Below are 26,564 nucleotides of genomic sequence, written 5' to 3' on the forward strand. Positions count from 1 at the left end.
ACGAAGAGGTAGCGAACACGAGGTAGCGAACGCCCAACTGCGTTGGGTATCATCACTGTCACTCGTCGTCCACAAGTGTACGCACCATAACACTCTAATCCGGAACCCATCGTAAACGCAAATAATGAAGTCCTCGTCAAGTAGCTTGGTGCTTCGGGTGAACGTGAAGCCTGCAAAAGAGTACGGAGCCTCACTGTCACGCTCCCCGACACCGACAACGCTACCTCGTCAACCTTCAGCAACATTTGCGACGAAACAGATCAAGCTAAAGCAGAGGTTGTCCAAGCGGCACGCACTGGGCCTGGTAGACCGTATCGTAGTGATTGCGTCTGCATTCATGTACATTTCCGTATCCATGGCAGCGACGTGGCGGACCGTTCAAGTCCTTTTCTCCATGCAGAATCCCACGGAGGCGTACGAAGCCTACACGGCATCACTCATTACAAGTTACATGGGTCAGGGACTTATCTACGACAGCCCGTTGGTTCAAGATGTTCTGGGCGGGGACACCTCTCCGCGAGACTTTGCCGTCTTTCTCGAGTCCGAAACACGTACCTCCACTGAAGGTTGTTCTGAAGTGCCGCTATTCAACTCTGACATCTACAACTATGTCTTCCTCAGCCAAGGATTTGAGAAAATGGTAAACGATACAGCCTACAGCATCAGCACATTGGCTGAGTTAGAGCTGGTGACCGTTGTGGTTGATTGCAGTTTTACTCGGCTGAAGCTTGGTGATACTTCAGCTGTGCGCGTCTTCGACTTGCTTCGCTCCAAAATGGATGACAAAGTATTGTACGTAGCCACCGTATCACTATCTGTTCAAAACTACGAAGTCCCTATTCACAGCAAGGCTGGCCCTGCCTTATTAGGCATGGTAACTATCGTGGGTAATATGCAGGAAGAGACGATAGAGCGGTTCTACGCCGTGGCGCTTACGTACCCGTTTCAACGATCTCTGGAGTTTCAAATGTATGAATTTGTGGGAATAACAAATGCAAGCTACCTCGAGCTCCGCAGTGTTCCACGAGACCGATTGACCGAATCTGCACATTATTTGCTTACGGCGAAGGAGCACGGTTTCTATGACGGCAATGACCAGTCCAACATTCGCTACACATATACCTTGCTGGAATCCGATGCATTGAAGTCGTTGACTCGCTGGAAATGGCTGGGTGAGTCGTCGATTGCTGATTCGTGGGCCTGGGTACACGGAATTCACTGCATTTATGGCTTACAGACGGTTTTCTCGCTGGGAGTGCTCCTCCTTGTGGTGTATCAAAACTTCATTACGGGTAGGATTTGGATCGGAGACCCTTTCGCATCTACTTCCACCGCAATTTTCATTTTACGTGGCATTCTCGTTATGGTAACATGGTATGTAAACTCGTTCTGGAACCTGTACGAGTTCGCACTGTGCAACGCCGCACTCCTGTCGGGGTCGGAAATTGTTCGTGTCCACGAAGAAATGGTGCATGCCGACGTTCTTGTGGTTTATCTCAGTATCGTCGCAATAATCAGTTCCGTGATTCGCGAGCGAATCTCCCCCTCCATTGCCATTTTCCTGTTTGAAATTATTCACAAGCATCGGTTGGTCTTCATTCGCATGTCTCCCGCGGTGCTGCGTGTCATCGTCGATTACTCCGACAAGGTCTTTAGTATGCAGGATGTCACCGTGGACCCTGTCGTTGCCACCATGTCTCCTCTAGGCCTCAGTACCGCGTTCCAGATCCCTAGAAAGGATGGTGTATTCCTGGCCGCGTCGTTCTTTCCCAAAATCTCGATGCTATGCTTCATCGCCTGGTACGCTTTGATGCGTAAGGTGTACAGGCGCTTCCGCCCCGATAGCGCGCGCCCAATTTCAATCGTCAGCACGGAGCAATCTGGAACCGAAAAGGCCACGCTCGCACTGAAAGGCAACCTCACGAACTTCGAGATCTCGACGGGGGCCGAGCTGCAGACGCGCTTCGGTATCATCTCAGATTACAGAAACTACGTTTACTTCAAGGGTATGAAGTTCGCATCCGCCGACGGAGTGTACTGCTCCGGCTACGTGATCGTGAACGGCAAATACTTGATGCGAGCGAAGGACTTGACAGCCGTGGTGGTGATCAAGCTACTCAACGCTAACGTCACCAACGTGCATGTGTACGAGGTGGAGGGCAACACGGTGAAGGACACCGCACGACTGGTGCTTGCCGAGACGATTGCCTGGAAAGACCTCTGGTGGCTAAATGTGACTGTACTGCTCTGACGAAATCTGCCGGGAACGATTATTGCACTGGCGATAATAAATCTATATTAATGAATTCGGAGTCCGAATTCACGTAACAGCACGTGGCCAACGACTGCACCAGTGTCTTGTGCATTGCGCTGCTCGTTTTGGTTGAGAACTTTTGGAATGAGCTTTTGATCATCACGACGATTAGCTCTCCAGACGAAATGGGTTCAAAAAGGTGCATACTGAAACCAAGACACAACCCCACCCATAGTCAGCTCAAGATTCCTTTTCTCTCATTCTCAGATCGATCATGATGGCGTTCGGGGACGACCCGGACGACGGCATGTCGGAGCGACTGCTGGGGGAGACCGAGGCGTCCTCCGGCTCTGCGTCCACCGCGCCCTTCACGGACGACTTCGAGCTCATCTCGGAGCGGGAGACGCTCGTGTTCGAGGACGACTTCTTCCGCCAGCAGCAGCGGCTCGGCAAGCGCGGCGGCTTCTTCCAGACGTACCTGATGGAGAAGATCCAGCCAGGATCAGGTAGCCATAGCCAGCCACCCGCACGCCCTCGTACTGCAATGCACCCCGCCAATTGCCCACTAATTGCTCCGTTGCCGTTGATGCAGTGAAAGGCTCCATGTTCACCATGACCGTCGCCATCGTGGGCGCCGGCGTCTTGGCTCTGCCCTACGCCGTGCAGCAGGCGGGGCTCGTGCTGGGCATCTCGCTCATTGCGCTGGGGGCAATCGCCACCAACTTCACGCTGCGGCTGCTGCTGGAGTGCTCGGACCTGGGGCAGGCGCGGTCCTACATGGACTTGGCTGCGGCCACTGGGGGGCGCAAGCTCGCGGGCTTCACGCAGCTGGTGGTGTGCATGAACCTGTTCGGGACCAGCATCGGCTACCTCGTGGGCAGCGCGGAGCTCATCCAGCTGGCGTTGAGGACGTTCCTGGGGAGCTCGAGTCAGAGCATCTTTCTGGATCGGCAGGCGCTGATCTTGATGCTCACTGGGCTCTTGGTGCTGCCGCTGTCGCTGCTGAGGAGTCTCGAGTCGCTGCGGTTCTCGTCGCTGTTTTCCATAGTGTGCATCGTGTTCATGGCCTTGGTGATCGTGATCAAGTACTTCCAGTTCGTGCACGAAGGGCTGGCCCCGACAATAGCCTACCAGTTCAAGCACTTGCCGCTGTTCGACCTGCGCCTCAGCCACTTGCTACGAGCGGTGCCGCTAGTGGTGTTCTCGTACACGTGCCACCCGAACGTGCTGCCCATCTACCTGGTGCTCAAGCGCCGATCCAGCAGAAGGATGTACAAGGTCATGAACCGCAGCATCGGCATCGCGACGACCGTGTACGCGTTCTGCGGCTTTTTCGTCGTGGTCACGTTCGGTGAAGCCACCAGGTCCAACTTCCTCAAGAATGACTACCACGGCGACGGCGCGGTGATCGCCGGCTGTCTGGGCTTCAGCATCGCTCTCATCCTCACCGTTCCGCTGTTCGTGCACACGCTGCGAGACAACATCCGCGAGGCGCTGCTGGCGAACCGGCGGCTGGACTTAATGCGCCACGCAGGGCTGTCGCTATCGCTGGTCCTCGCGGCGCTCATAGTCGCGCTGGGTTCCGGCGACATCGCCTCCGTCTTGGGCGTGCTCGGAGCCACGACGAACCCGACGATCTGCTTCATGCTGCCAGCGTTTTTCATCCTGCGTCTGGGCGGCAAGGGCCACCGCGTGAGCCAAAGCATCGCGCTGTTCATGGCAGTCGTCATGACAGTCGTGAGCGCGCTCAGTTTGCTGCAGCAGATGCACCTCATCGCCTACTAAAGTTACCAGGCATACTAGATCGTCTGCGACTTAACTGGGAACACCTGTGCTACGAAGTGTTGTATCTGGCATAGGTATAATGATTGCCGGAAGTCGTGAGCTTTACATATTGCTGCGTTGTTTCGTGAAACTCATGCAAGCAAAAAGTGAATCGTGGCATCTGCAATCGAGTAGGAAACATCCTCATTTGTTCGCCTTCATACGTTCGTCAGCCAGTTGTTGAAGTTCGCTTGCTCGCCGTATCCGCTTGTTCATTGGCAGATACCGAATCTCGTTGCGCCTGCCCATTCGCTAAAAAGAGACCCATACAAAAGGCCAGTTGAACATTCACTCCGACAATTCCGCGATGGACGCCGAGGCGCTCGTGCGCGCGCTCGGGGAGCTGGCGGTCTCGCTGCGCAGGCGGCGCGGCGGCAAAGGCAATAGCGACAGCAATGCGGAGAAGCAGAAGCGCGCGGTGCTCAGGTGGCTGCGCGGCCTGCGCGGCGAGGAGCTGGCGTCGCTGTGCTGCGTGGAGGACGTGGGCTTCGTCAAGACGCTGCTGCACATGGCGGCGCGCTGCAAAGGCGCCAGCAGCGGCGTCCACGAGTTCCAGCTGCTGCCACAGGCGGTCGGTGGCGCGCAGAGCAAGCGCGCAGCGAAGATGCCGCCCCGCTCGGCGCCAAGGTGAGCAATAAGGGCGTTTTAAGGGGTTTGCGGGCGATTTAGTGACGTTTTAAGCGGTGTTTTGTGTCTACTAGGGAGTTTGTGAAGCGGCCGGTGGCGAGGACTGTGGACGGAGATGTGGTGGGCTGTTTCTGGTCGAGGGAGTACGAACAGAGCAGTCGGGACGTGCTGAGGGCCATGAGGGTGCTCAACACGCTGCAGTCGTGCGACACGGTGGCGCTGTCGATGGAGTTCTTCCAGCCGGAGGGGAGCAGGAAGGGGGCGAAGTTTGCAGAGGTTTTTAGGGTGATGGAGGTGATTTCACGGGGTGGTTTTCTGCTCGAGTGTCCGTCGGATTCGACGTTGAAGCATCGCGTGTGGGGAGAGACGAAGGTGATGGATGCGGATAAGTTTTCTTGTGGGCAGCAGCTACGTTTTTAACGCTGTGTGGGGTGATGTTGTGTGTGAGAATTAGTGGCTCAAGGAGCAAGGATTTTATTCTCTGCAAGCGCTGTTCGTCAACCAAATTGTGCGTGTGACTTGCGAGGATACATTCAGGTGTAGGATACGCTGCGTGTGCTGCTGCGAAGCCGAAACTGACTTTGTTCCGATGGTTAATGCGTTAGGAACTCAATATTTGGTCAGCTTGGAAGCAACACAAGAAAGACGATAGCACGAAAATTCATTTGCGAGGTCTTGCGTCTAAGCTTCATTTAGTTCGAGAGTGGGAAGCTGCAAGTGACAGTCAAAGGACGGCTGCATTGGAAGTTCTGGGTAACAAGACCATTTCGCACCTCCGAGATCTCAACCAGTCGGCGCTGACTAAAGGAATTGCACCGGCAAATTTCTTAGCTGCACGGTCGTCTTTGGAAGCTCTCATGGACGTATTGGCAGTGTTTCAGCGAAGTGTACGCCAAGGTATATCTGTGGATATTTGTTTCACGAGCTCTTTTGAAGACGCAATCTCCTCCCCGCAAGCAGCAGTGATTAAACTCTTGCTTGCAGAACACCTTCAAGAACAATGTTCATTACTGCTTTGTGAAAGACTGTCGAAGGAAGAAGAGGTATCAGCTGCTTCAACAAGTGTTGCTCTTGCCGATGATGATAAACTCATGAACTGTGAGAACAAGGCAAACACCAATCACTCCCAACGGCGACGTGCAAGTCGCAAAAAGATGATCAAACAAAGGAAGCGCGAAAGCGAATTTCGCGCAACTCAGCAGACACGATTCAGCAGCGTACTGCACGAACTTTGTGAACACTTTCGCAGGAAACAAGAAGAAGCACTCGCATGTGTCGATATTGTTCTACGTGATGTAATTGATACGGCTGTTGGTTGCAGCCAGCCCACTCCAGGTGGATGGAGCATTTCCTCGTTACCCACCTCTAAGGATAATATTCATCCCAAACAAAAGAAGAAAAAGAGAAAAGCAAAAAAGAAGAAGCATGACCAAGCCGATACTGAAGCTGGCGTTAGAAACAATCGACTGCATGCAATATTACCGCAATCTCCTGCAAGACTGAACTCTTCGTCGGCTAAAGCGCATTCGCATCAACTAAGCGATGAAAGGGATTCCGGTGAACATAGTGGTGCTACTACCGGTTCGGACTCCTCGCCGTCTCAGCATGATCGACCGCGTCTCCTTGATTGCGACAGTGACACTGGAAGTACTCGTGATGACGATGGTCCACGCCTGAGTTTTTTCTCTAATGTTGGTTCGACTGGAACGGCGACATCATCGATTGCGTCAGCTCCTGCGTTGCCACTATCGACGTTTGGGGCGCAACCGCTTTACTCCTCGACAACTACACCATTTTACCTCTCATTGGCACCGCGGGATCATCATCCACAGTCACGTGTTTCTCGTCGAGCTGTCGACGAATTCGATGACGAGAATCAATCTTTGCCGGACGCACAAATAAGCGCTGTTCACGAGGCATCATCGACTTCAGAGTCGTCGAACTTCGAATGGTACCTACCATCCGTCTTCTCGCTGCAGACTTCGGCGCATCGAACCATTTCGCCGACTCCCGCTTTGGATTGGCATTTCAATCACTGGCAGTTTAAGACTCCAGAAAACAGTAGTATTTCCGACAAGGGTCCGTCATCTAGTATTCCTACGACACCAGGCCTGGACCCCCCACCGCCGCCTTCATCGTCCTCGTCGACTTCTTCAGCTTCATCACGCTTTACAAACACGAGGATATCCGGGTCTACGAGAAAATATTCGTTGGCGTCATTCTCGAAGATTGCGGGGATGGATTCGAGCAGGCGTGGATCAGCTCAAGTATCTGATCACGACAGGCAAGGTTTGACGGTCGCTTCGATTCGCGAGCATGGCGATGGTACGTCGAGTATCGCGGACAGTGACAACGAGTCTGACTTTTTGTATCGGGAAGGAGGGTTCTTTGATCGCCAACGCGCTATCAAACGTCGGCGGCGGCCGTGGCCATTTAATTATGCCCACGAGGATGACGAAGAGGAGATTACCGAGGAGCATGATGTTCGAAGAGAGGGGCGTTCAAGTATTTATGAGAGTCCAAAGCGGTGTTTTAACTCGTCAGCTGGGAAGGGTGACACGTGGACAGAATGTGCTCATTGCTGCAAGTGTGCGTGTCATCGTGCTGCTAACCCCCGCAAAAAATGTGAAGATTCAGTCGAAGAGGGCGAAGAGACAGATAACAACCACCATGGCGCTAGTTACTGTGACCATCACGGTGGTCATACTACGGCGGGCTCATCGGTTAAGATTGAAAAGCCTACTGATAGTGAGACCCTGGCCAAAATCACTTCTGTAATGGAGCGGATGACTCAGCTGGAGGAAAAATTGGCCGAGAAAACCAAGGTGAGTGTTTGCTGAGAAAGGTTTCAACTGATATCCTGTGCCACTTCTAACGTGTTACCGATCTATCTGATGGCGTAGGCCATGGATGAACAAGCGGCTAATGCGTCCTCCGAAATTGCAACGCTAAAACAAACCGTGTCAACCTTGACAGTCCAGCTACACAACGTCGAAAATGATCTGCAGGAGTTGCAACTCCAGCAAACCTCCGGTTCAGCCAATACAGGCGGATTGGATGATTCGTCGCTGGGTAATGCAAGCTCCTGTGCATCTTCCCCGGCTCCGTTTTCACCAGTTCCGTCGTCTTTGGATCAGCAAGTTGATAGCCCGCCTACCGCTGCGCCTCCTCTTCCAGAAACGTACGCTACTACGAACTCCGTAATGGGCCCATTCGTGTCAGTTCCGCTGTCGGTTCTTCCTCCAAGGAGTAAACTGCACTGGGATCTGTGTGAGTTCGCCGCGCAGCTACAGGCAGACAGTGACGCTCGCCTTCCTGCTCAGCTTGCTGCACAACGGTTGTGCACTGCAACAGTACAATCCCTGTGGCCGCGTGCGCAGGTGCGGCCTTACGGGTCACATGTATCACGGCTGGTGCTCCCATCAAGCGATGTCGACCTCGTTATCTGCCTGCCAAAGGTTCGTCGTGATGCACCAGCTGATGCTGCTGGAGTGTTGGAAGGGCGAAATGCCATCAAGGAGACATGGCAGCAGAATCTTGCGCGCAAGTTAAAACAAGAGCCCTGGGTAGTGCGTGATTCCGTCAAAACACTACCGCATGCTGCTGTCCCGATCATCACTCTGCTCACAGCTCCACCATACAACGTGAGGCTCGATATATCGTTTGAAGGTCCGGGCCACAATGGTTTGGCTACCAACGACGTTGTGCTCTCACTACTTCACGAGTTCCCGCCCCTAGCACCGATGATGCTCGTTTTGAAAAGCTTCGCTATTGAGCGCGGTTTAGCTGTTGCTTACTCTGGCGGGCTCTCATCCTATGCATTGCTACTACTGGTGGCTCGTTATCTCCAGGAGCATAGCGACACGATGCCTAATGGCTTTGCGAATGCTTCTCGTGCGGTTCAGCACAGTTTGTCAACGGTGCAAGCAGGTGTGGCTGATTTCGGTCTGATGCTTATGGGATTTTTGGATTTCTATGGTAATCGGTTCGATCCTCGCACCACTGGCATCAGCGTGGCTTCGCGCTGCTTTCTTAATCGTGAAAGCACCTTCATGGCCGGTATGGGTGACCCGCATCAAGTACCGCATCAGTATCAACAGCAGTACGCAGCGGATGACGCTGCAGTGGACGACCGCACAAGCCAGTATGGGTACGCTCAACATTGGCAAGTACCTATACAACCACACGGGCAGTTATCACCGAATGCTGAGGCTGCTTCTGCTCAAGGTTTACGGCGGTACGGTTACCGCTCGTCATTAGACTTGCCGGCATCTCGAGCATTGGACGGAATGGGCGCTGCGACGGGTTTGCTGGACTATCAGCAGCTACAGCAGCAAACGTACGATCCGCACAAGTTTGACCCGGTGTTTATCGAAGACCCATTATGCCCAAGCAACAACGTGGGGAGAAATTGTTTCCGCATCATGCAGATTCGACGTGCGTTTTCAGCGGCACATATTGCTTTGCTTGCTGCATCACGGGATCCGGCGGTGTTTGCAGAGAATCGAATGGGACTAGTGGCTGGTGTAGGACTCCACCCGGACAATACTCTGCGCTCCATCTTAGGGTCTGGTGCTCCAGCTAACGGGAAGTCTGACGCTGCCACTTCTGCAGCGGCCGGGGCGTATGTTGGCGTTATCGAACACCCGTACGCATTCCACCCTTATAACCAGCAGCAGCAGCAACAGTATGCGTATCATCACCATCACCACCACCAGCCACCGCGACAGCCTTACCATCATGTTGGAATCCCGCAGTCACATGCTGTGAGCGCGTACCGCAATGACCCAGGCTCACGGCGTCATAGTGAAAGCGAGAGTGAAAAGCTGACAACACGCTCAGCAACTTCAACAGCTAGCCACCACGATCGCACACGAAAAAGGCATCTAGGCAGTCCACAGCTTGCTCCACAGCCCCACGATGGTGGCAACCATGTCGACGTGCAAGCGCGTCTGCTACGTCAGAGCTCCATGGAACGCGGTAACCAGCCGCAGCGTCAATCGTCTCTCAAGCAGATTCACGGCCACAGAACGGCTAAGGTGCTGAGCCGAAAGAACAGTGAACGGTCGATGAGCTTGTCACTGAGCTTCGCAGACGTTGTGCGAGACGGTGGGAGCGCTGGAGTAGGGATTCCAAAGAAATCACCTCTCGCGCTGGCTCGACCGCCACGATTTTCGCGCGATGATATGGCGCTGGAGGAGAGCATTAACGAGCGGTGGGAGACGAAAGACGACTCGGAATTGAAGTGAGGCGATGGACGTGATCGACTGAAGGTAACGCATCAATTGGATAAATACGGCATGGGAAAATGTTGGGCGAAGAAGACCCCACCAGCCAGCAGCAGCTCACCAAAGGTTGTGCTGCTCGCCTTAGTTCGAACTGCCGAAACTATAGACGAAACCCTGGATGTACAAGACGAAAAGAAAGCAAGGGGTGAGTCATGATGTAATTTGCAGATCGGCAAAGCATTCCAGCACTCCAGCCGCAGGAAGGTTACCGATTTTTCGCGCTTGCGTTCGATGATGTCGAGCTTCATGAGCGTCTGCAGAATCTCCTTGCAGCGTATCACGGGCAACCCACTGTGCTGGACCAGATCCGTGATAGAACTGCACAGAGCAACAACACGTTAGCACCGAGAACACCACCAACTACCGTAGTAGGCACATACATCGCGCAGTGGCGGTTCTTGAGGTACAGCACGATGTTCTCGAGCTTCTTGAGCTCCGCCGGGCTCTGGTACTTGCGCGGGATCTTCTCCCGAACATCTACAGCAACAAAACCACGATTAACCCTCCACACCCACCTAAAAGACTTCTTTACTCAACGTACGGCGTTCCCACGTCCACGCCGGCTGCGCCTTGGCCTTGGGCGGCTGCGTCTTCCGTCTCTTGATCCTGTGGTTGCCCCCGTGCGGCGGCTCCACCTTCCCGTGCCTCTTCATGCCGCCCACAGGAGGCGCGCGTTTCTTCGGCTGCTGGCTGTCCCCGTTCGCCGCCTCCGCTCCCTTGGGGTTCCTGGGCCCCGTCGTCTGCACGCCGTTGCCGCTGGGCGACACGTGCGCGCTGCTGGGCCGTGGGATGCCCGAGCCTGGGGACACCTGCTTGTCTTTCTTGGGCAGCGACTTGCGCGCCGGCGGCCTGGGCGTCTTAGGGTACGTGAGGCACGACGCGTGCAGCGCCATGGCGCCCTGGAAGGCGCCGAACGCCGAGTTGAAGTCGTCCACGGCCTCGTGCACGCGCGCCAGCTGCTCCACCTGCTCCTGCAGCCCTCGCAGCGCGCCGCACAGCTCGGCGAAGGGCACGATCAGAGGGTCCTCCGCCATATTGCTCGCAATTCGAAAAATGCGGGTTCAAATTGGCGGGAAAAGTGGTCCACATCAATACGTACTTAACTTAGAAACATCGTTAAGTTCGCACGGCTATCTTGAAGGGACGCGTCGCTTCAACTTGCATGTAGCCATGTCGGTGTCATTCCCCGATCTTCCAGCACCAAGTGAGTGAAATGGCGAACAACTTCGAGCTGGACCACGAGTACTTGCGGCAGACGGTGGGCGCGCCGCTCACGGAGGCGATGGCGCAGCTGGCGATTCTGCAGCCGGAAGACCCCGTGGACTTCCTGGGCAACTACCTGCTCAAACACGTCGCCAACGTCGAGGCGGAGCAGCAGCTCCAGAAGCGGAAGGAGCAACAGCAGCGGTCTGGACTCTCCACTCCTCTATCAATCGCTCGACAGCACTTGGTCGGAGCGGTGGACGGGACCAACGACCAGCAAATGCAAGAAACTGCCTGGGAAGCGCTGCTGGAGGAGGAAAGGCAAGTGCACGACCAGCTGCACAGCCTGCCCAGCGTGGCGCTCGTCTTGCAGCGGTTCCTTGAGTGGGTGTGCTCGACGCTCAACGCCGAAGAAGCGTACATTGGGCGCAAATGTGTCGACCCGCACGGCAACAACGTCGTCCACTTTATTGCGAGCTCCAAGCACCCGGACTCGGCGGTAGTTGACAAGTTCGTGGCTCAGCCAGTAGATGATGGAGATGAAGAGGGCGTACGACGTGGAATTGGAATTACATTCGACGTGTTTAAGGAGATTGCACCTGTCGGTGACGATGGCGGCCCTGCTCTCGATGCAGAGGGCAATCCACTCCCAGCTGCCCCGCTCAAGTTCGTGCACGTGGAGAATGTGCTTCGAGAACCGCGGGTCAAGTTCTTCGGTGTGCCCAAGCTAGGAGCTCTTCTGACGCGAGCAGGACAGTACAAGAGCTATCTGCACGCCGACGTGCTTAATGAGAGCAACCCCGAGGAGCCGAATGTCCTGGAACAGTGGCTTGTTTTCTCGGTTGATACCATGGGCCAGGCGCGAGCGTTCACCAGGAAGGAGGTCGACCGCTTCCGCCACGCCACTGAGATTTTCCTCACCACGCTTGAAGAGAAAGAACGCGCGCTGTACATGAAGGATCACGAGCAACAAGTCTCCAATGACGAACCTCTGTTGCGCGAATTTCTTGTGGCATTTGCTGCACAAGTGGCTGTCCAGGAGGAGAATTTAGCTGCTCAGTTTCCAGCGCCAGCAGAAGGCGAAGAGCTCAGCGAAGCTGCCCTACAGCAACGAGCTACAAAAGAGGCCGAGCTTCGTCTATCCTTCCTCACGACACTTCTGGTGTCGCACATCCCAACCCTGTCGATCGCATCCACCCGTGTGGTTCCATTCAAACCGGTGGTCCTGTCCACCTTTGCGGCGGCGTTAGAACTTCTCGGATACGCTCGACGCGAACTCTACAATCCTGCTACGGGTCAGCCCAGTTGGGACAAGATCTCGTCTCTTCTGGGAGAAGCGATGTTAACAGCATGCTTGAACGCGTTTGAGTCCTCACTGACAACGATGTCATCTTTGGCGGAAGCCGATAGTACTAGCGCCAAAGGACTTCGCTCGATTCGGAATGCTCTGCCAGCGACCCTAGCAGCAATTTCCAAGGCCAAGTTAACGCTAGGTGACATCGCCAAAGCTGATGTCGATTCGGCAAGCCCAGTCGCATCGTGCTTTTACGTCTGGGCACTCGCCGTAATTGCCCGTTCTGAAAATCTCACTGCTATGGCGGAGCAAGCCCAACAGCTCGAGGATGAAGCTGCGGCGGCCGCAGCAGAGGCAGCAGCGGCAGCAGAGGATGTGTAAGAGTAGGTGTGTCTACTCCTGGCTTTCATCTATCTCCATTTTTCCATGCAAGTGTGCACAGCCTCACTGTTCACGTTCGGGGGTATCACCTTCCCTGCCTTCCTCGTCTAAAGCCACTGCGATCTTCCTACCATTCTTGGCTAGCGACCTCCGTTCCTGTTTTATTTGTAAACGTTCGCGAGCTAGGCGCTTCATTTCATCGGCAAACCTGGTGCGTTGAAGCCGTTTAACTTCCTCGTGTCTCCGTTGAGCGGCTTCAACTTGGTCCTTGACACCCGCGTTTATTGCCTGCGCGTCACGTCGAGCACGTGCAAGTAGCTGCTTTTCGTGTTGATCCCGCCGTTCATGAGCTTGATCGGAAGCTGGTACCAACACATCACCATCTGCACGGTAGACAGCTGCTAACTGCGCTCTGAAATCATTGCACTTCTGGATAGCAGACTCAGCGCGCTCCAAACGTTGCCGCTGCAAACGCGTCTCAACATCATAATTCATTTTTCCAACTTGACGTTGAGTCGATGCATTAAACACAATTGAATGGCCGACGTGCTTGAACTCGTAGAAGTAATGGCGAGCAAGTCGCTGGTATCGTTGCTGCCACACTCCTTTTTCCCCGTTGTCACCACCGGTGGTGCTCCTCATCGCAGCCTCTACGCGTCTACAAAATTCATCACTTGTTATTTGTACATTGGCAACTTCTCTGGTAACCTCAGGATATTCATTGATCAGCGGCAATGTATGAGATGCTAGCCGATTGCTCGTAAGTTCATCCCATACTCGTACAAATACTGGATAGCAGGCCTTCCGATCAACGATCCACGCCTTAGTCTCAGCCGGTGTGTATCCGTTGGTAAAGCTCGTTTCGTACTGATCTTTCAATTTCCACGTACTGCTCATCTTTTCAGGGAGAAGAGTCAGAGGATTGCGACCAATAACCAGCACATCAAGCTGTGAAAGGAGTCCGTCAGCCAGCTCCAAGGGAAGTGCACGTAGTCGGTTGTTGTACAAATCCAGCTTTCGAAGAGCGGTACAATACTGCGCCATTTCACCTGGCAGCATGGTTATCTTGTTACCATACAGATTCAGTACCTCGAGTTCTGGTAGCTCGTAGAGACACGGCTCAAGCTCTGTGAGTTGATTCTCAGCCAAATCAACGTAGCGGAGAGACTTCAGCGTACCAAGCCCCGTGTCTAATGGGGTTACTAAAGCGTTATGAGAGCAACGCAGGTGACTTAAACGTGTTAGCATTGCGATTGTTTTAGGGAATTGCGCGAGTTTGTTGTGCGATACATCAATCTTCGTTAGGGACTCCAGACATCCGAGTTCATCGGGAATGCTCGTAAACTGATTCCATGACACATCCAGCTCGCGAAGATTAATCAAAGCACCAAGCTCCAGAGGTAGAGCGGTGATGCGGTTGTTCGAGAGATGTAGCGTACGCAAAGAACGCAATAGCCCAAGTGTAACAGGTAAGGTAGTAAGTCGATTGTGTGACAACCGCAGCGCCTCCAGCGATCCCCAATTTTCTCCGCACCCTGACGGAAGCCATTGGAGCACGTTATTTTCACCGTTCAACTCCACAAGCTCGGAGAGATTCCCTACCGCGGCGGGAAGCGACCCAAGTGCATTGGACTTGAAATTTAACTCTTGAAGATTGGCAATCGCTCCAACACCGTCAGGTAAAGTAGAGAGAGCATTGAACGACAAGTTGAGGCTGCGTAGATTCTGAAGTTGCACACCGAAAACATCCTTGCCCAACCGCTTTTGGTCACAAGCACTGAGGTCCCATATGCTCAGGTTGTGTAGCTGCTGTAAGCTGTTTGGTAGACGCTTGAGGGATGGATTTCCACGGAGATTCAGCCGCGCAAGTTTCTCTAACGACTCTCCAATTCCATCAGCTAGAACTTCTAGCGCGTTGTTAGCTAGATTCAGCTCTTCAAGCGAGCGGAGACCATCGCAATTGTCGCCAAATCTCATCAAGCAATTGTAAGCTAGGTGAAGAACGCGTAACTGGTGAAGATTTGTTAGACCTGTTGGTGTGGCAGTCAATCTGTTACTGCGAGCATCGAGCAGCTGTAGATCGCGAGCTTCACCAATTTCTTCCGGGATTAGTTCCAATTTGTTTTCGCTGATATTCAGAGATTGCAGCGAGAATAAATGCATGAAGATGCCACCTGGAAGAGCCTCAAGTTGGTTGCAAGATATATCTAAGATCAGCAAACTTGACAGGGAGGCAAGAGCATCTCGGCCGTGATACAAGTCATAAGGAAATTCTTTTAGCCCTCGATCATGTAAGTCCACAACGTCGTCACCACAACGCGCTTTACGACGAATGATGCGCTCCATTTTCGACATCATCAACTCTTGAACGACCTCACGTTCATGAATTACGCGTTTTTCAGCCTCACTTTCAGCACGGTCCAGTAATCGACGCTCTTCGCGAGCTTGGCGATCTTTGATCATGCGCTCTTTCTTTCGATTGATCTTGTCCTGTCGTTCACGGAGCGCCTCCTTCGTTCGCGTTGATGTGGCGGCGTGACGTTGTTGCTGAAACAATCGCCTTGACTCCTCCTGCTCAATAGCTCGACGCTCCTTCTCTAGGCAGACAACTTCCTCTTTTGCTTTCAGAGCAGCGTTCAGTTCCTCCTGTTCTTCTCGATGTATTTCAGCCAGCAGTGCAGATCGCATTTGTTCCACGAGCCTATTGCTTCTCCTTTGACCAACTATTCCATTAAAACCGTCAACGTTGCGCTTCTCCAACTCCAGCCGGACATCAACCAACTCCACCCATGCGCGTTTAAACTCCTCCAGCGAAATCACTGATGATTTTGGTAGTTTGCTGTGCGCTTTTTTTCGATCTCGTTTAGAAATGAGAGGTACACCAAGTAGCTCCAATGCTTTCTCGTACTCAAACGTGTTCAGGAGCTCGTCTCGGTCACCGTCCAATTGATGAAATACGTCGGTCGGTGATAAATTTTGCCCTGGATTAGTACCTCTCCCTTCCATTCGCTTCTGCTTGTTCTGATGAGCACGCAAGTAGTTGGTGACGTACATTGCAATGACAAACTCTCGCTCATCGATGTAGCCTCTGCGAAAGCACCCACAAAGAGGTTAGTTACTGCAAGCAAACACATTCTGCGTGACCACGCACTTGTTCTGATCGTCCACCAGCTGAAAGAAGCGTTTAGCTTTGGACTCCAACAGGTTGACCTTCATGTAAGCCAGCATTTGCTTGTACTCTATAGTTTGAACAGCGTTCAAGTAAGACGACTTTCGTGTGTGTCAACAATTTCGATAAATACCTTCAAAGTCGATTGAGTCAGACTTGTCTTGATCAAACATGCGGAAAAGTTGTCGTGCATTGCGCTGCAGAACGTCTAGCGATAAGTCGTTTTCCCCTTGCAGTTCGTCTTGTTCCACCTCCATAACAGTCTGCAGGAATCGATTGGAAAGTGCTTCCATCTCAAGTGCTATCTGCTCTGGAGATTTCGTCGGAGGAACATACGTCTCAAAGGCTCCGTACGCGAACACAAGCACCTGCGCCGTCGGAGGCTTTGCAGCCGCAGGCTTTCCAATAGCCACACTAGCGAATACCATCGGATCAAAGACAAGCAATTCTTGTTCGAAAACGCGGGGCATATGCGAACCTTTCCACTGACCTTCAGGACCACAATCGAGCAATACAGGTCGCGCGCTACTCTCCATCTTTTGTACGATGCGATCATCGTCTAGGATAGTATCATTCGCACGCGAAAGAAGCACGTAAAGCGGTAGATCGCGATCATTTCGGATACTTACGTCCTCAAAGTTCAGCCAATACGTCGAGTGCATCGATTTTGTTTCGCCTGTTGATGTGGGGCTCTTCCGTTGAATAAGCTAGAACACAAAGCACGGTGAAATTGTTAGCCAGCAATCTACGGACAGTTTACCACACTGCAATGCACTTGGTCTCACTTGAACTTTGCCGACGACTTCGCGTGGTGGAGCAGCTTTCACGGGGCGAAGAGCAGACAACCATCGTTTTTCCTTGGGCTTGAACGGATTCATCACTGCTGGACTGGGACAGTAGTCGCGGAGTACCGCCTCCAGCAGCACGATTGTCTCCATTGTCCCTCACTACGCCATTAGATTGGGCTTGTCGTTTCCTATGAAGAGACACAACACACGAATGCTAGAGGTGCGAAACTGCATTTCATTTTTACCTGGGGGTGAAATTCTACTCCGTCGGCGGCGTTCTATTCGTATGGTGCGTTCCCAGTTGGTCACCTCTCTCGATTGGGTTTCGTATTGTACAGTAAATTACTACTTCGAAGTATCATCCTTGTTGTCGTGGTGCCACCTTATGCCTGGCGACGATGCGTACCCACGAAAGAGCTTGCGATCGTGCTCACGCTGCTGGCAGTCGTGCTTGTGCTGTAGGGCGGCTGCGCATAGTCCCTGTCTTCTTCTTGGTTAATTGTAGTGGTGCTGCCGACTGTCGTGGTAGACGCCGTGTTCCGCACAAATGTGGTCACCTTGGTGTAGCGTGACGGGATTGTTACGAAGTACTTGTTCATGGCCAGGCAAAAGCGTTTGCGGTAGTGCTTCGGGTTGAGCACGGTGATCTCGCCTTCCTCCTGGATCAATCTCTTGCCAGCGTGCTCCATCATCTTCATGAAGTCGTATTTGTGGATGTAATCGATGATGCACGCCACGAGCTCCTGCTTGTTCACGTCGTAGCCCACCAACATCGAGTAGTCAGTTGCTTGGACAGACGCCAAGAAAGTTGTGTCGTTCATGATGGCCGATAATAGTAGAGACAACGCTGATTCCTGCAGAGGTAAAGGAATGCCGCCCGCTAGCTCCACGAAATTGCGATCCCACAAAACACTGCGGCTGTCTCCGTTGCGGTCTTCCTTGTAGCGTCCTTCCATTTTTCCTTTCAGATCGAAGGAAAAGTCTACTTCGCGCCCGTACATCAAATTCTCCATCACGATCACGCACATGCGTACGTTTTGGTCATTGTCGCCGCTCTGGGTTGAGTTCGAGATTGATACCTTGTAAATGCCGAGCACTTTCGACAGCATGGAAGACAAATCATTTTCGAAAGTCTTCGCCATGTAGCAGAAGTATTCGTTTGCCATACTCAGGAACATCTGCAGCTCAATCTCCGGAATGGCCTTGGCAATGAAGCGCTCGTCGCGCGTTTTTAGGAAGCCAGCACCAGACTTACCACCGGCTGCATTCCACTGCTGGCAGTTGCAAAGCGATTCCACGTAGTTTCGGTCACCGCCGTAGTATAGTTTCCGGAGCGCGTGGAACTGCATTGCGTAGTACGATTTGCAGCTGAAGCGCATGGCCGACTGGAATTGGTTCTCGTCGACGAAGCTGTGATCCACGTTGTTTCGCGTGGTGGAGCGCAAAATGCGTAGCATGCTGCCAGTTTCCTCGGACTGGCCGCAATCGGTCGGCTGAAAGCCGCTTTCAGTGGATTTTGCCTCGAGAGCGTATCGGGTGGCCTCCTTCCGCATATTTTCGTTGATGCACTGACTGTACTCCTTCGAGAACAGTGAGTATGCTACCACCGAAGTGGGCTGTTTCGCATTCACGAGGACAGCAGCCTTGTTTGCCCCCAACGGTAGACTAGGGTGCCACTCAAGAAGGCGTTTAGGGAGTGCTAGATATCCCAATCCGTCAGGCTTCTTCGCTTGCTGCGTCAACCGGAAGTTTTCGAGTGCGTTTTTGGACCCAAGCGCCCCCATTGTGGAGGAAACATGACCTGGAACTCCCATGGTAGACACTGCTTGACCAAACACTGGGGGCCCTAGCGGGAACGGCTCTGTTTCTGCCATGTAGTCGGCCGGGAATGAATGGCTAGATTCATCGTAACGATCGTAGCTTTCATCTGTATCCCATGGCTCCGATTGGCGAGAGCTCGTCGTTCCATTCTGTCGCAAAGTATTGGTGACTTCATTGACAACATTAGCCATTCCCCCTGCTGCCGGCGAGTCCTTGTTGGCAGCAGCCAAGCTACGCGCAAAACTCGCGAGGTGAGCCAAGTTCCCGGGCTCTTGAAAATTGATGCTTACTGGAGTAGTTCCAAGCACACTGGGGGTGGACGGCTCGCTGTAGCGGTCGCTGGACTCCGCTTGTTGTGCAAGTTGGTCAAACCAGGCCTTGGGTAGAGCACTCTTCGGACTGTTTACGAGGCTCGCCATAGTTGGTTTTACCGTAGCTTGCACAGCTCGTGTGATACGTAAACTCCAACCAACCGCATACTCGTAAATCTCACGAAAGTGCGCGTTGTACGCGAACACATCCTGCGGAGGGTTTGACTCAATTTTTGCGCCGAAGCAGGAATACCATTGCTGAACCTCATTCCTCAGGATTTTCAAGTTTTGTTTGGCGTGTAGCGGAGTGACTAGATCTGCCATCGACTCAGCAACTTTAGAGGTTGTCACTCCGTAAACTTCGCGAACAAGATCGCACAAATCATGGATGGCGTCGAGTTGAGCCTGGTGGTCAATATGATCCTGCCACAGTGCCGGCTGTAGTGCTACGTGAAGAACAGGTTCAAGGGGCTCGATGTGTACACTTACTACTCGTCCACGGCGAGAAAAGTAGTGCACCAACGAAGCATCTCGCGATCCGCTGACGCCAGCTAAGTGGGGGAAGCGCACACAGTCGATATCCATCGCCTTTCCGTAGAACATGTCCTCTAGGAATTTCCCAAATGAATAGTTCCACAAGTCGTTTGGAACCACCGAATACTCCGAGGACAAAAGTGCCGAGACGTTCCCACCACTCATGTTGCGTGACCACATTATCACTTCATCGGATCGAATCTGCTGCAAGACAGCACGATAGCTGAACTCCCGGAGAAACTCTGCCGGGGGAAGCTGATCACTCGTGTCCTTGAAGTCATTCAAATCCTTGACTCGCACAATGACGCGGCCAGTGTCATGGGAAAACGATAGCTTCGACATCGAGAATGCGCGCTTGAATTCGGCTTTACTACTCGCAAAGCAAAAGTTCTCCAGGAATTGGCCCACCGACATGTCATTCGAGCTGTAGAAGTCGATGCACATCATATCCGCTTTCGATGCTGTTTTCCCCTCTAATGTGCTCCAACAAGTAGAAAACAGGATTCGGTCTCTCAACGAGTTGGATGATTTCGCTCCACATGTACACCAATTCGGATGCCCCGACTCAATCATGGATGCGCTTGCGTATGAGGAGCTATCATCGTCATCAGCTCCACTAACCACCCGCAACGAACTAATGTTATTGAAGCGTGTGTGCGCCTTGCACCATTTGCACATCGCCTGAGTTTCTTTCAGAGCCGCGCGCATCGAAAGTGAATTTGACTTGAGCGAAATGTACAAGGAGGTCGACGATTTAGCAAACCACTCCTCTGCGACAGAACGTTCATGGTTTTGGCTTGGAGCTATGTATCCATAAGCTGCCAGCACAGACCGCTGGAGCCTCATATTGTACGCTGCACGAATAATTGTAGTGAGCACATTCGTGATCTCCGTAAAAACATCATGCGTTCCTCCGCGTAGGCACAAAGTGCACCCCTTTGACGTAATGCCTCCTTCGAACACGATATTCTGGCGCTGGGTGCGCTTTTTGCGGTGTCGAGGAATACCAGAGGCTTCTTCGGCTACGAATACCCCTTCGGCATTTGCTTTAAACGCAATTTTCTTCGCGCTCTTCGGTTCTTGGTCGCTCAGCAATACGTACAAGCGCTTGCACGTACCAATGACTCCAACATCCGACATTTTGTCAATGTGATCGTATGACGTCAGCACTGACGCCCCCGTACAGCGAGCAATCCGCTGCAAATCAATTAGTCGAACGTTTTTTACAACTGCAACGTTTCCTTTGAAGAGCAGTTCCTCAGCAACGCGGTGAACATGCCCCTCGAACAACACGATATCTGGATTCAGCGTCATGATCTTCTCCGTCACGATATGCATGTACTCCACTTCTTGGCCTGCTACGCTCTCCAACGACGAGATGGTTTCTTTCTTGCGTTGATAGTCTAAGGCTGAGGCAATCAGTAAAATGCGCGGATTTAAAATGTCGCTTCTCATACCCTTGCGAGCCAAACTTTTGTGGATAAGGACACCGTCGATGAAGAAACTGTCTTGCACACGACCACCATCCAAACACTGGATGCGGACATATTGCATAATATCCAGCAAGTCACCTTGGTCAGGTTCGCACGAGACGGTGAGTGCAGCTCGGTGAACAAACAGGTTGATAATCTGCATCCACCGATGTTGCTCAACCATAATGAGCTGCGATACTGCCGGGGAGCTGTCGAGCAAGTGAAAGATTCGCTCTTCAATACGATCACGAGCATCCTTCGACATTTGCTCCACGGCGGCATCCCTCCTAAGCGATCGTTCGGGGTCTTCCGATTCGTCGTGTGCATCCTTAGAGAGTCCGACCATCGCAAGAATACCGATATCTTTCGTTGATAGTTTGTCGGGGCCGAATGGTGTCCACTGAACAGCGTTTCCAAAGCGTGGGGTATCAAAAGACGCTGACAAAGCCTTGGGGCGGGCCGTCAAAGCATTAGACGTCGGAGGGAATGCGCCTGCAAGACGAGCTTGAGCATTCGACTCGGCGACAAGACGTTTAAACTCCGCCTCGCTCCAGCGATGATTGCTCGGGTTTCCGATATCTGCCTGGCTGTTCGAGCGCTTGAGTTTCCGTGACACATGCTGTGCATCTTTCCTCTCGAACAAGATCTGCGGCTCACTGAACGTCCTTAGCCTGCGCGCAGTTCCATGGCCACTTTGCTTCACCTCCTTGGTGAGTTCATGCAGATGGGGTTGGTGCGCTAAATGCTGCGCGCTCGCTACAATTTGCACCTTGGGGAACATGCTAAACAGCACGGGTGGGCGGGACTTCTCGGGCTGCTCGGTCACGCGCATGTCGTCAGTGATTTCGTCTTTGTCGAAGAGCTCCGACTTGTCCAGGTGCTTGTAATTGGGCGCGTCCGACGTCGAGCGCTGCATGGCTTCAGCAATATGCTGCGGCATGAGCAGCAGCGTCTGCGCGGGCGGCGAGCTGGCGGGTTTCTGCGGGTCGTCCTCGAACTTGGCGCCCGTGAGCTCCATCTGCAGGCCTTCGCGCAGCTGTCGGTGGCACGTGTGGCACACGAGCTGCTTGCGGAGGCGCGCGATGGACTCGTCCACCTTGCCGCCCCCGAAGGACTGCGGCAGCCGCGCGCAGCAGTTGGCGCAGAAGATCTGGCCGCACGAGCGGCAGTGGTGTCTGCGCCGGAAGAAGGTGAAGAGCTGCTCGCAGTCGTAGCAGGCCTTGCAGGACCTGTCCGACATCCAGAAGTGCTTGAAGGACCGCGAGCGCTCGCGCCCGAGCCGCGCGGGGGACGCCTGCTCCTGGACTTGCAGCTGCAGCGGCTGCTGCTCGTCCGCGGCGCGCGCGTCGCGGAACTGCGTCACGCCGGGCAGGTGCTGGCCCTGCGGCGACGGGAACTGCGTGAGCGCGAACGGGTTGCGGTCCACGTGCATCTCGTGCTCGCGCTGGGCCAGCGCGAGCTCCACGAAGGCGCCGCGCTCGGGCACGGCCAGCGCCAAGGCGTCGGCGGCGTCGGCGGCGTCGGCGGCGTTAGAGAGCAGCGCGCGGCGCAGCGTGGCCTGCACGCGCGGCAGGCTGGCGCCGCGCACGCACTGGCCGTTGATGGCCACCACGAGCGCCGCCGGGCGGACGCCCAGCGCCTCGGCGGCGCTGCCGGGCAGCACGAAGTTGACGCACACGCGGAAGTCGCGGCGCGCGGACGCCACGAGCTGCAGCCCCAGGCGCGCGTCCAGCGAGCTGAACATGCTGCCCAGACGCTCGCCCGCGTGCAGCCTGGGCACGCGCAGCGCCGTCACGCGCTCCACGGCGCGCGTGAAATGGTCCAGCGACGTGTAGCCGCTCAGGCTGTTGCGCGCCACGCGCGTGGCCAGCGTCAGCGGCGCGCTCGGGCCCGAGAACAGCGCCAGCTCCCGGGAGGAAGAGGACGCCTTGCGCGCCGGCGGGGAGTCCGCGGACGCCACGCACGCGCTCGTGAGCTGCCGGAACGCGCCGCAGATCGTCGACATGGCCCGCGGAGTGCGGAAGCGACTTGCCTTGCGATAATGGAGTTGCCCAGTTGCCGGAGTGAGAAAGGGCACGCGCTCTATTTCGCTTGGGACTGCGGGTTTGTATGGGCGGCAAAAATAGCGCCCTCTAAAAATTGAGCGTATCATCTGCAACATGCAGACGAACGCAGGCGCCAAGATTGACGAGACCCGCACCCGCAAGGCCAGCAATAGCGGTTGGGCACTCTACAACGGGTGTTCATCTTCCTGTATCAGCGCTGCTACCGCGCGCGCTAGTGGTGCTGGAGGTGGGAGCTGCTGGCATTTGTGGCCAAGTACCGCATCATGGACGAAGTGTCCGCAGGTGAACGACGACCTCGTCGCGCTGATCGTCGGCTCCGGCTGAAGAAAATCAGGTCCGCTGCGGCCTCCGGGGTCAGGCAAGCAGTTCATAGTTGGTGTCAGGGCAGCAGGCCACTTTTTTCGAGCCCCAAAGTATAAATTTACAGGGGCTGGGTCGGGTGGCACAACATAGGGGGTGGGGCAAGTTGGGGGGCAAAATTTATGGGGGCGCTGTTACCGAATGGGTGATCCAAGTTCAGGGAGAAAGAGTATTATCAGCAAGTCAAGAAGGGTGACATTTATATTTGCATATTTTAGCGATAAGAGGAGGGTGGGTGCACCTTCCGAGCGAGCACCAACTCGCTTGGAAGAATTTATTTTGGTTCGTATACGGACCTGATCTTGTTCACGATCAGGAATGCGGATCAGGCATGTGAACTGATCCATTTGAAGGTGAAGCGAGTGTGTATTAGAGAAGTTTCTGCATTATAGGAATGTGCTAGCAGCTACCTAACAATACCTATAGTGTGACACTGGCGCCTGAACCAGTGGCGGTGTCAGAGGGAGTCACCTCCTCAGCCATCTCCTCGTCGGTCCCAATGTCGGCAGGAATGTCGATGGCTTCGGGAAGCTGGATTACTTCGCGAGCAACTCGTCGGGTACGACCACGAGGAACGTTGGCAATACGACGCACATACTCGTGCGAGATCGTCTTAATCACCGTGACGAATGTCGCCATAGACGGATGCGGCGTTGGGAACCTACTGTTTAACTCGCGGTTAAACCACTCGAGAGGATTGTTAGTCCTCGCGATCAGTTCGTTGTCCAGCCCAAACACATTCCAGACCTCAATGGAATACTGTTGAAGCCATGTGCGCTCAAAATATCCCCAGAACTCTCTCCATTTTCCTACTGAATAGGTCACCCCAGCTATAGTGCATCGCCGCTTGATCTCACGCCTTACCCACTTAATGTCCCGTTCAACTTGATCATGCTGAATCACAGTCAGTGTGTCTAACGCACCACGCGTCATGGCAATGATGCACTCATCCTCTGGTACAGCGTAGCACTTCATTGCGCGACGGAGTGCCTGCTTCATATGAAACAGACACCCCAACACAATTGCGTTAGGAAACTGTGTTTGGAGCGAATACATCAAGCCGACCTCGAAGTCGCAGACAATTTCTGCTGGTTCAATTTGCTGATCAGTAGCTTGAACGATGAAATGTATCATATCCCAGTAGCAATCGGCCGTTCGGGACGTGCTCAGAACGTAAATACAGGTACGAACACACCAGACGCGCGATCATGTACCATGAACACGACGCATTGCGCGCAGCCACTCGGGACACAACGAAACGTCCCATCGACGAATAGCGTCGTGCCATGGTGGCGTAAGAGTGCCACCAAGGCAGGGTGTGCCCAACCCAGAAGACGCGTAGGCTTAGTCAGGTAGTCACGGTTTGGTGTAATACAGTGAAATTGGAAAAACGTGACTGCCTCGTTGAGCGCTAGCGAAAGCGGTGGGATCTCGATAGAGCCGTGTACGTTGCCCGAATAATGCTGGTTTCTTGCAAGGTGCACGTGCCGTATCACTTGCTGCTCGGACAGGCCGCGCACGACATCAGGATTGTCCGCTGAGTAGAAGCGGCGCTGGAGCTCCTCCCAGACTCTACGCACAGGCCATGCAGCATGCTAAATCGCTAATAGGTCAGTTTGTGCCTTCATTTCAGCTTCTACGTTGGCGGCGGAGCTAGCTACAACTGTCGCGCTGCAAGTATGCGTTCGGACGCACGAGTAGCCCATTGATGCAATCGTAAACTTCATTTTGCCACAGCAGCCCGCTCGATACGTAGAACACCGATAAACTATCTTCCTCGAAGAAGCCCACGCACGAGTGTACTTGTACCCCTTGAAGAAACACGTCGTATGCTCCGCACGTCTCGGGGCGCTGCTGCCGGTGAGTTCAGTTGGCCGGGTCGCTTGCCCGTCGCCATCTTTAGGTACTTCTGCTACGTTTTCAGCTCGAGAGGCACCCTCGCTATCCACCACCGCGGCCCCCACCTCATCGTCCTTCCCGACCGCACTAGCACCTTCCTCCATGTCACGTGAACCCTTTGACGCGATTTCCCGACTGATTCAGCACCCTGCACTGCCTGCCCTGAGTCCCTCTCCATCACTAGTTTCCCGATCCCACACCCGATCATCGCTGTGACATCCGTCAGATCATAAAACCGATCAGTTCCGTATACGACCCATTTTGGAGGTAACCACTCGCTTCACTCTCATTGAAGCAGACCAAAAGAAGAGCTACCCCCTGCACTACCTGGTTGAAGCTTCTTCCTTCCAACGCAGCTTCCTCGAAGTAGACCTCGCCCGACAGAGCCGCCAAACTTGGTGGTGTCTCCTTCAACGTACCCACTGCTGGGCCCGACTGGGGCAACCAAGTTAGACACCATTTTCCGCACGGTCGCAGGTGCGATGTGGATCGATTCCCCAAAATGATGAGCCGAGTCAGGTCAGAAAGTGGATCAGCGGGCCGAGTCGAGTTGGTAAAAAGCGACAACAAATGCTAAGTCCGAAGTGTTTGGTGACGGGAGCGGGGAAGCCTCCGGTCGCGGTGGATGTGGAAGTCACTGGGGACGTAGGGGACCTCATCGACGCACTCAAGCGATCTTTCCCCATTCTCGCCAACCGTGACCTCCAGCTATACGCAACGGCTGGCCATTCTGGGTGGCTTCCGCTTGACTCGCTTAAAGCCCACCACCTGATGACAGGAGATGAGGTCGAGCGCATCGACATCCGCATGTCTCTCCATCCCAAAGAAAAACTATGGCATTTGTATCAAGGTGTTGGCCCGGACGCTCCTTTTGTTCACATGTTGGTGGTCGAACTGGAATTGCTTTCTTCTTCTACGGGAACAGATTACACGTGGCCGAAGCCAATTCAACTTTCGGACACCACCGGGGAAGTGGAGTTGTGGTGCCTGTTCTTGGGTCTTGGGTACGGCTACTTTTCGGTGCAGATGAGCACAACAGACTCGCGGGAGTAGCTGAACAAGGAGATCGCCGCTACATGGCCAATAACTAACCCGAGAATGCCTTGAATCAGAAACTCTTCCTCGGCAAGAAGGAGGGTAGGTGGATATCCGACCGCGATCCTGAAGAGCAGGACCTGAAAATACTGCTGCCGGATGTGGACAAGGTGAAGGAAGTGTACGAACAACTGCTAGACCCAACACAGACAATCGGAAGCGTGTTGCGCGGAATCGA

General features: G+C 53.9%; 7 protein-coding genes across 8 annotated transcripts; 3 read left to right on the top strand and 4 right to left on the bottom strand.

Annotated features, from left to right (window-relative positions):
• Positions 1–2,528: 2,528 nt before the first annotated feature.
• IUM83_10443 (Amino Acid/Auxin Permease (AAAP) Family) lies at positions 2,529–4,039 on the top strand (the record flags this gene model as incomplete). 2 transcript variants are annotated; one of them, XM_067934951.1, is made up of 2 exons in its annotated part: positions 2,529–2,760; positions 2,847–4,039. In XM_067934951.1, 2 exons carry the CDS (start codon positions 2,529–2,531, stop codon positions 4,037–4,039), a joined length of 1,425 nt encoding a protein of 474 aa, XP_067781441.1. The 2 variants fall into 2 exon arrangements, with proteins under 2 accessions (XP_067781441.1, XP_067781442.1); XM_067934950.1 differs by having other exon boundaries at positions 2,853–4,039.
• A 346-nt stretch (positions 4,040–4,385) lies between these two features.
• Positions 4,386–7,619, top strand: IUM83_10444 (DNA polymerase sigma; the record flags this gene model as incomplete). The annotated part of the gene is made up of 6 exons (XM_067934952.1): positions 4,386–4,705; positions 4,780–5,077; positions 5,160–5,213; positions 5,311–5,602; positions 7,501–7,530; positions 7,609–7,619. 6 exons carry the CDS (start codon positions 4,386–4,388, stop codon positions 7,617–7,619), a joined length of 1,005 nt encoding a protein of 334 aa, XP_067781444.1.
• Positions 7,620–10,074: 2,455 nt separating this feature from the next.
• IUM83_10445 (Trifunctional nucleotide phosphoesterase protein YfkN) lies at positions 10,075–11,027 on the bottom strand (the record flags this gene model as incomplete). Its single annotated transcript, XM_067934953.1, has 4 exons — positions 10,075–10,107; positions 10,203–10,311; positions 10,374–10,470; positions 10,535–11,027. 4 exons carry the CDS (start codon positions 11,025–11,027, stop codon positions 10,075–10,077), a joined length of 732 nt encoding a protein of 243 aa, XP_067781514.1.
• A 179-nt stretch (positions 11,028–11,206) lies between these two features.
• IUM83_10446 (Flagella associated protein) lies at positions 11,207–12,871 on the top strand (the record flags this gene model as incomplete). The annotated part of the gene is made up of 1 exon (XM_067934954.1): positions 11,207–12,871. One exon carries the CDS (start codon positions 11,207–11,209, stop codon positions 12,869–12,871), a length of 1,665 nt encoding a protein of 554 aa, XP_067781352.1.
• Positions 12,872–13,152: 281 nt separating this feature from the next.
• IUM83_10447 (Phosphatidylinositol-3-phosphate5-kinase) lies at positions 13,153–16,510 on the bottom strand (the record flags this gene model as incomplete). The annotated part of the gene is made up of 4 exons (XM_067934955.1): positions 13,153–13,233; positions 15,263–15,959; positions 16,023–16,110; positions 16,174–16,510. 4 exons carry the CDS (start codon positions 16,508–16,510, stop codon positions 13,153–13,155), a joined length of 1,203 nt encoding a protein of 400 aa, XP_067781459.1.
• A 701-nt stretch (positions 16,511–17,211) lies between these two features.
• Positions 17,212–18,285, bottom strand: IUM83_10448 (phosphatidylinositol 3-phosphate 5-kinase; the record flags this gene model as incomplete). The annotated part of the gene is made up of 1 exon (XM_067934956.1): positions 17,212–18,285. The coding sequence occupies one exon, from the start codon at positions 18,283–18,285 to the stop codon at positions 17,212–17,214; it is 1,074 nt and encodes a 357-aa protein (XP_067781510.1).
• Positions 18,286–20,657: 2,372 nt separating this feature from the next.
• On the bottom strand, positions 20,658–22,971 carry IUM83_10449 (phosphatidylinositol 3-phosphate 5-kinase; the record flags this gene model as incomplete). Its single annotated transcript, XM_067934957.1, has 2 exons — positions 20,658–20,663; positions 20,731–22,971. 2 exons carry the CDS (start codon positions 22,969–22,971, stop codon positions 20,658–20,660), a joined length of 2,247 nt encoding a protein of 748 aa, XP_067781509.1.
• Positions 22,972–26,564: the final 3,593 nt, after the last annotated feature.

The sequence above is a fragment of the Phytophthora cinnamomi genome (assembly GCF_018691715.1).
Source record: "Phytophthora cinnamomi strain GKB4 chromosome Unknown Contig117, whole genome shotgun sequence".
Lineage (NCBI taxonomy): Eukaryota > Oomycota > Peronosporomycetes > Peronosporales > Peronosporaceae > Phytophthora > Phytophthora cinnamomi.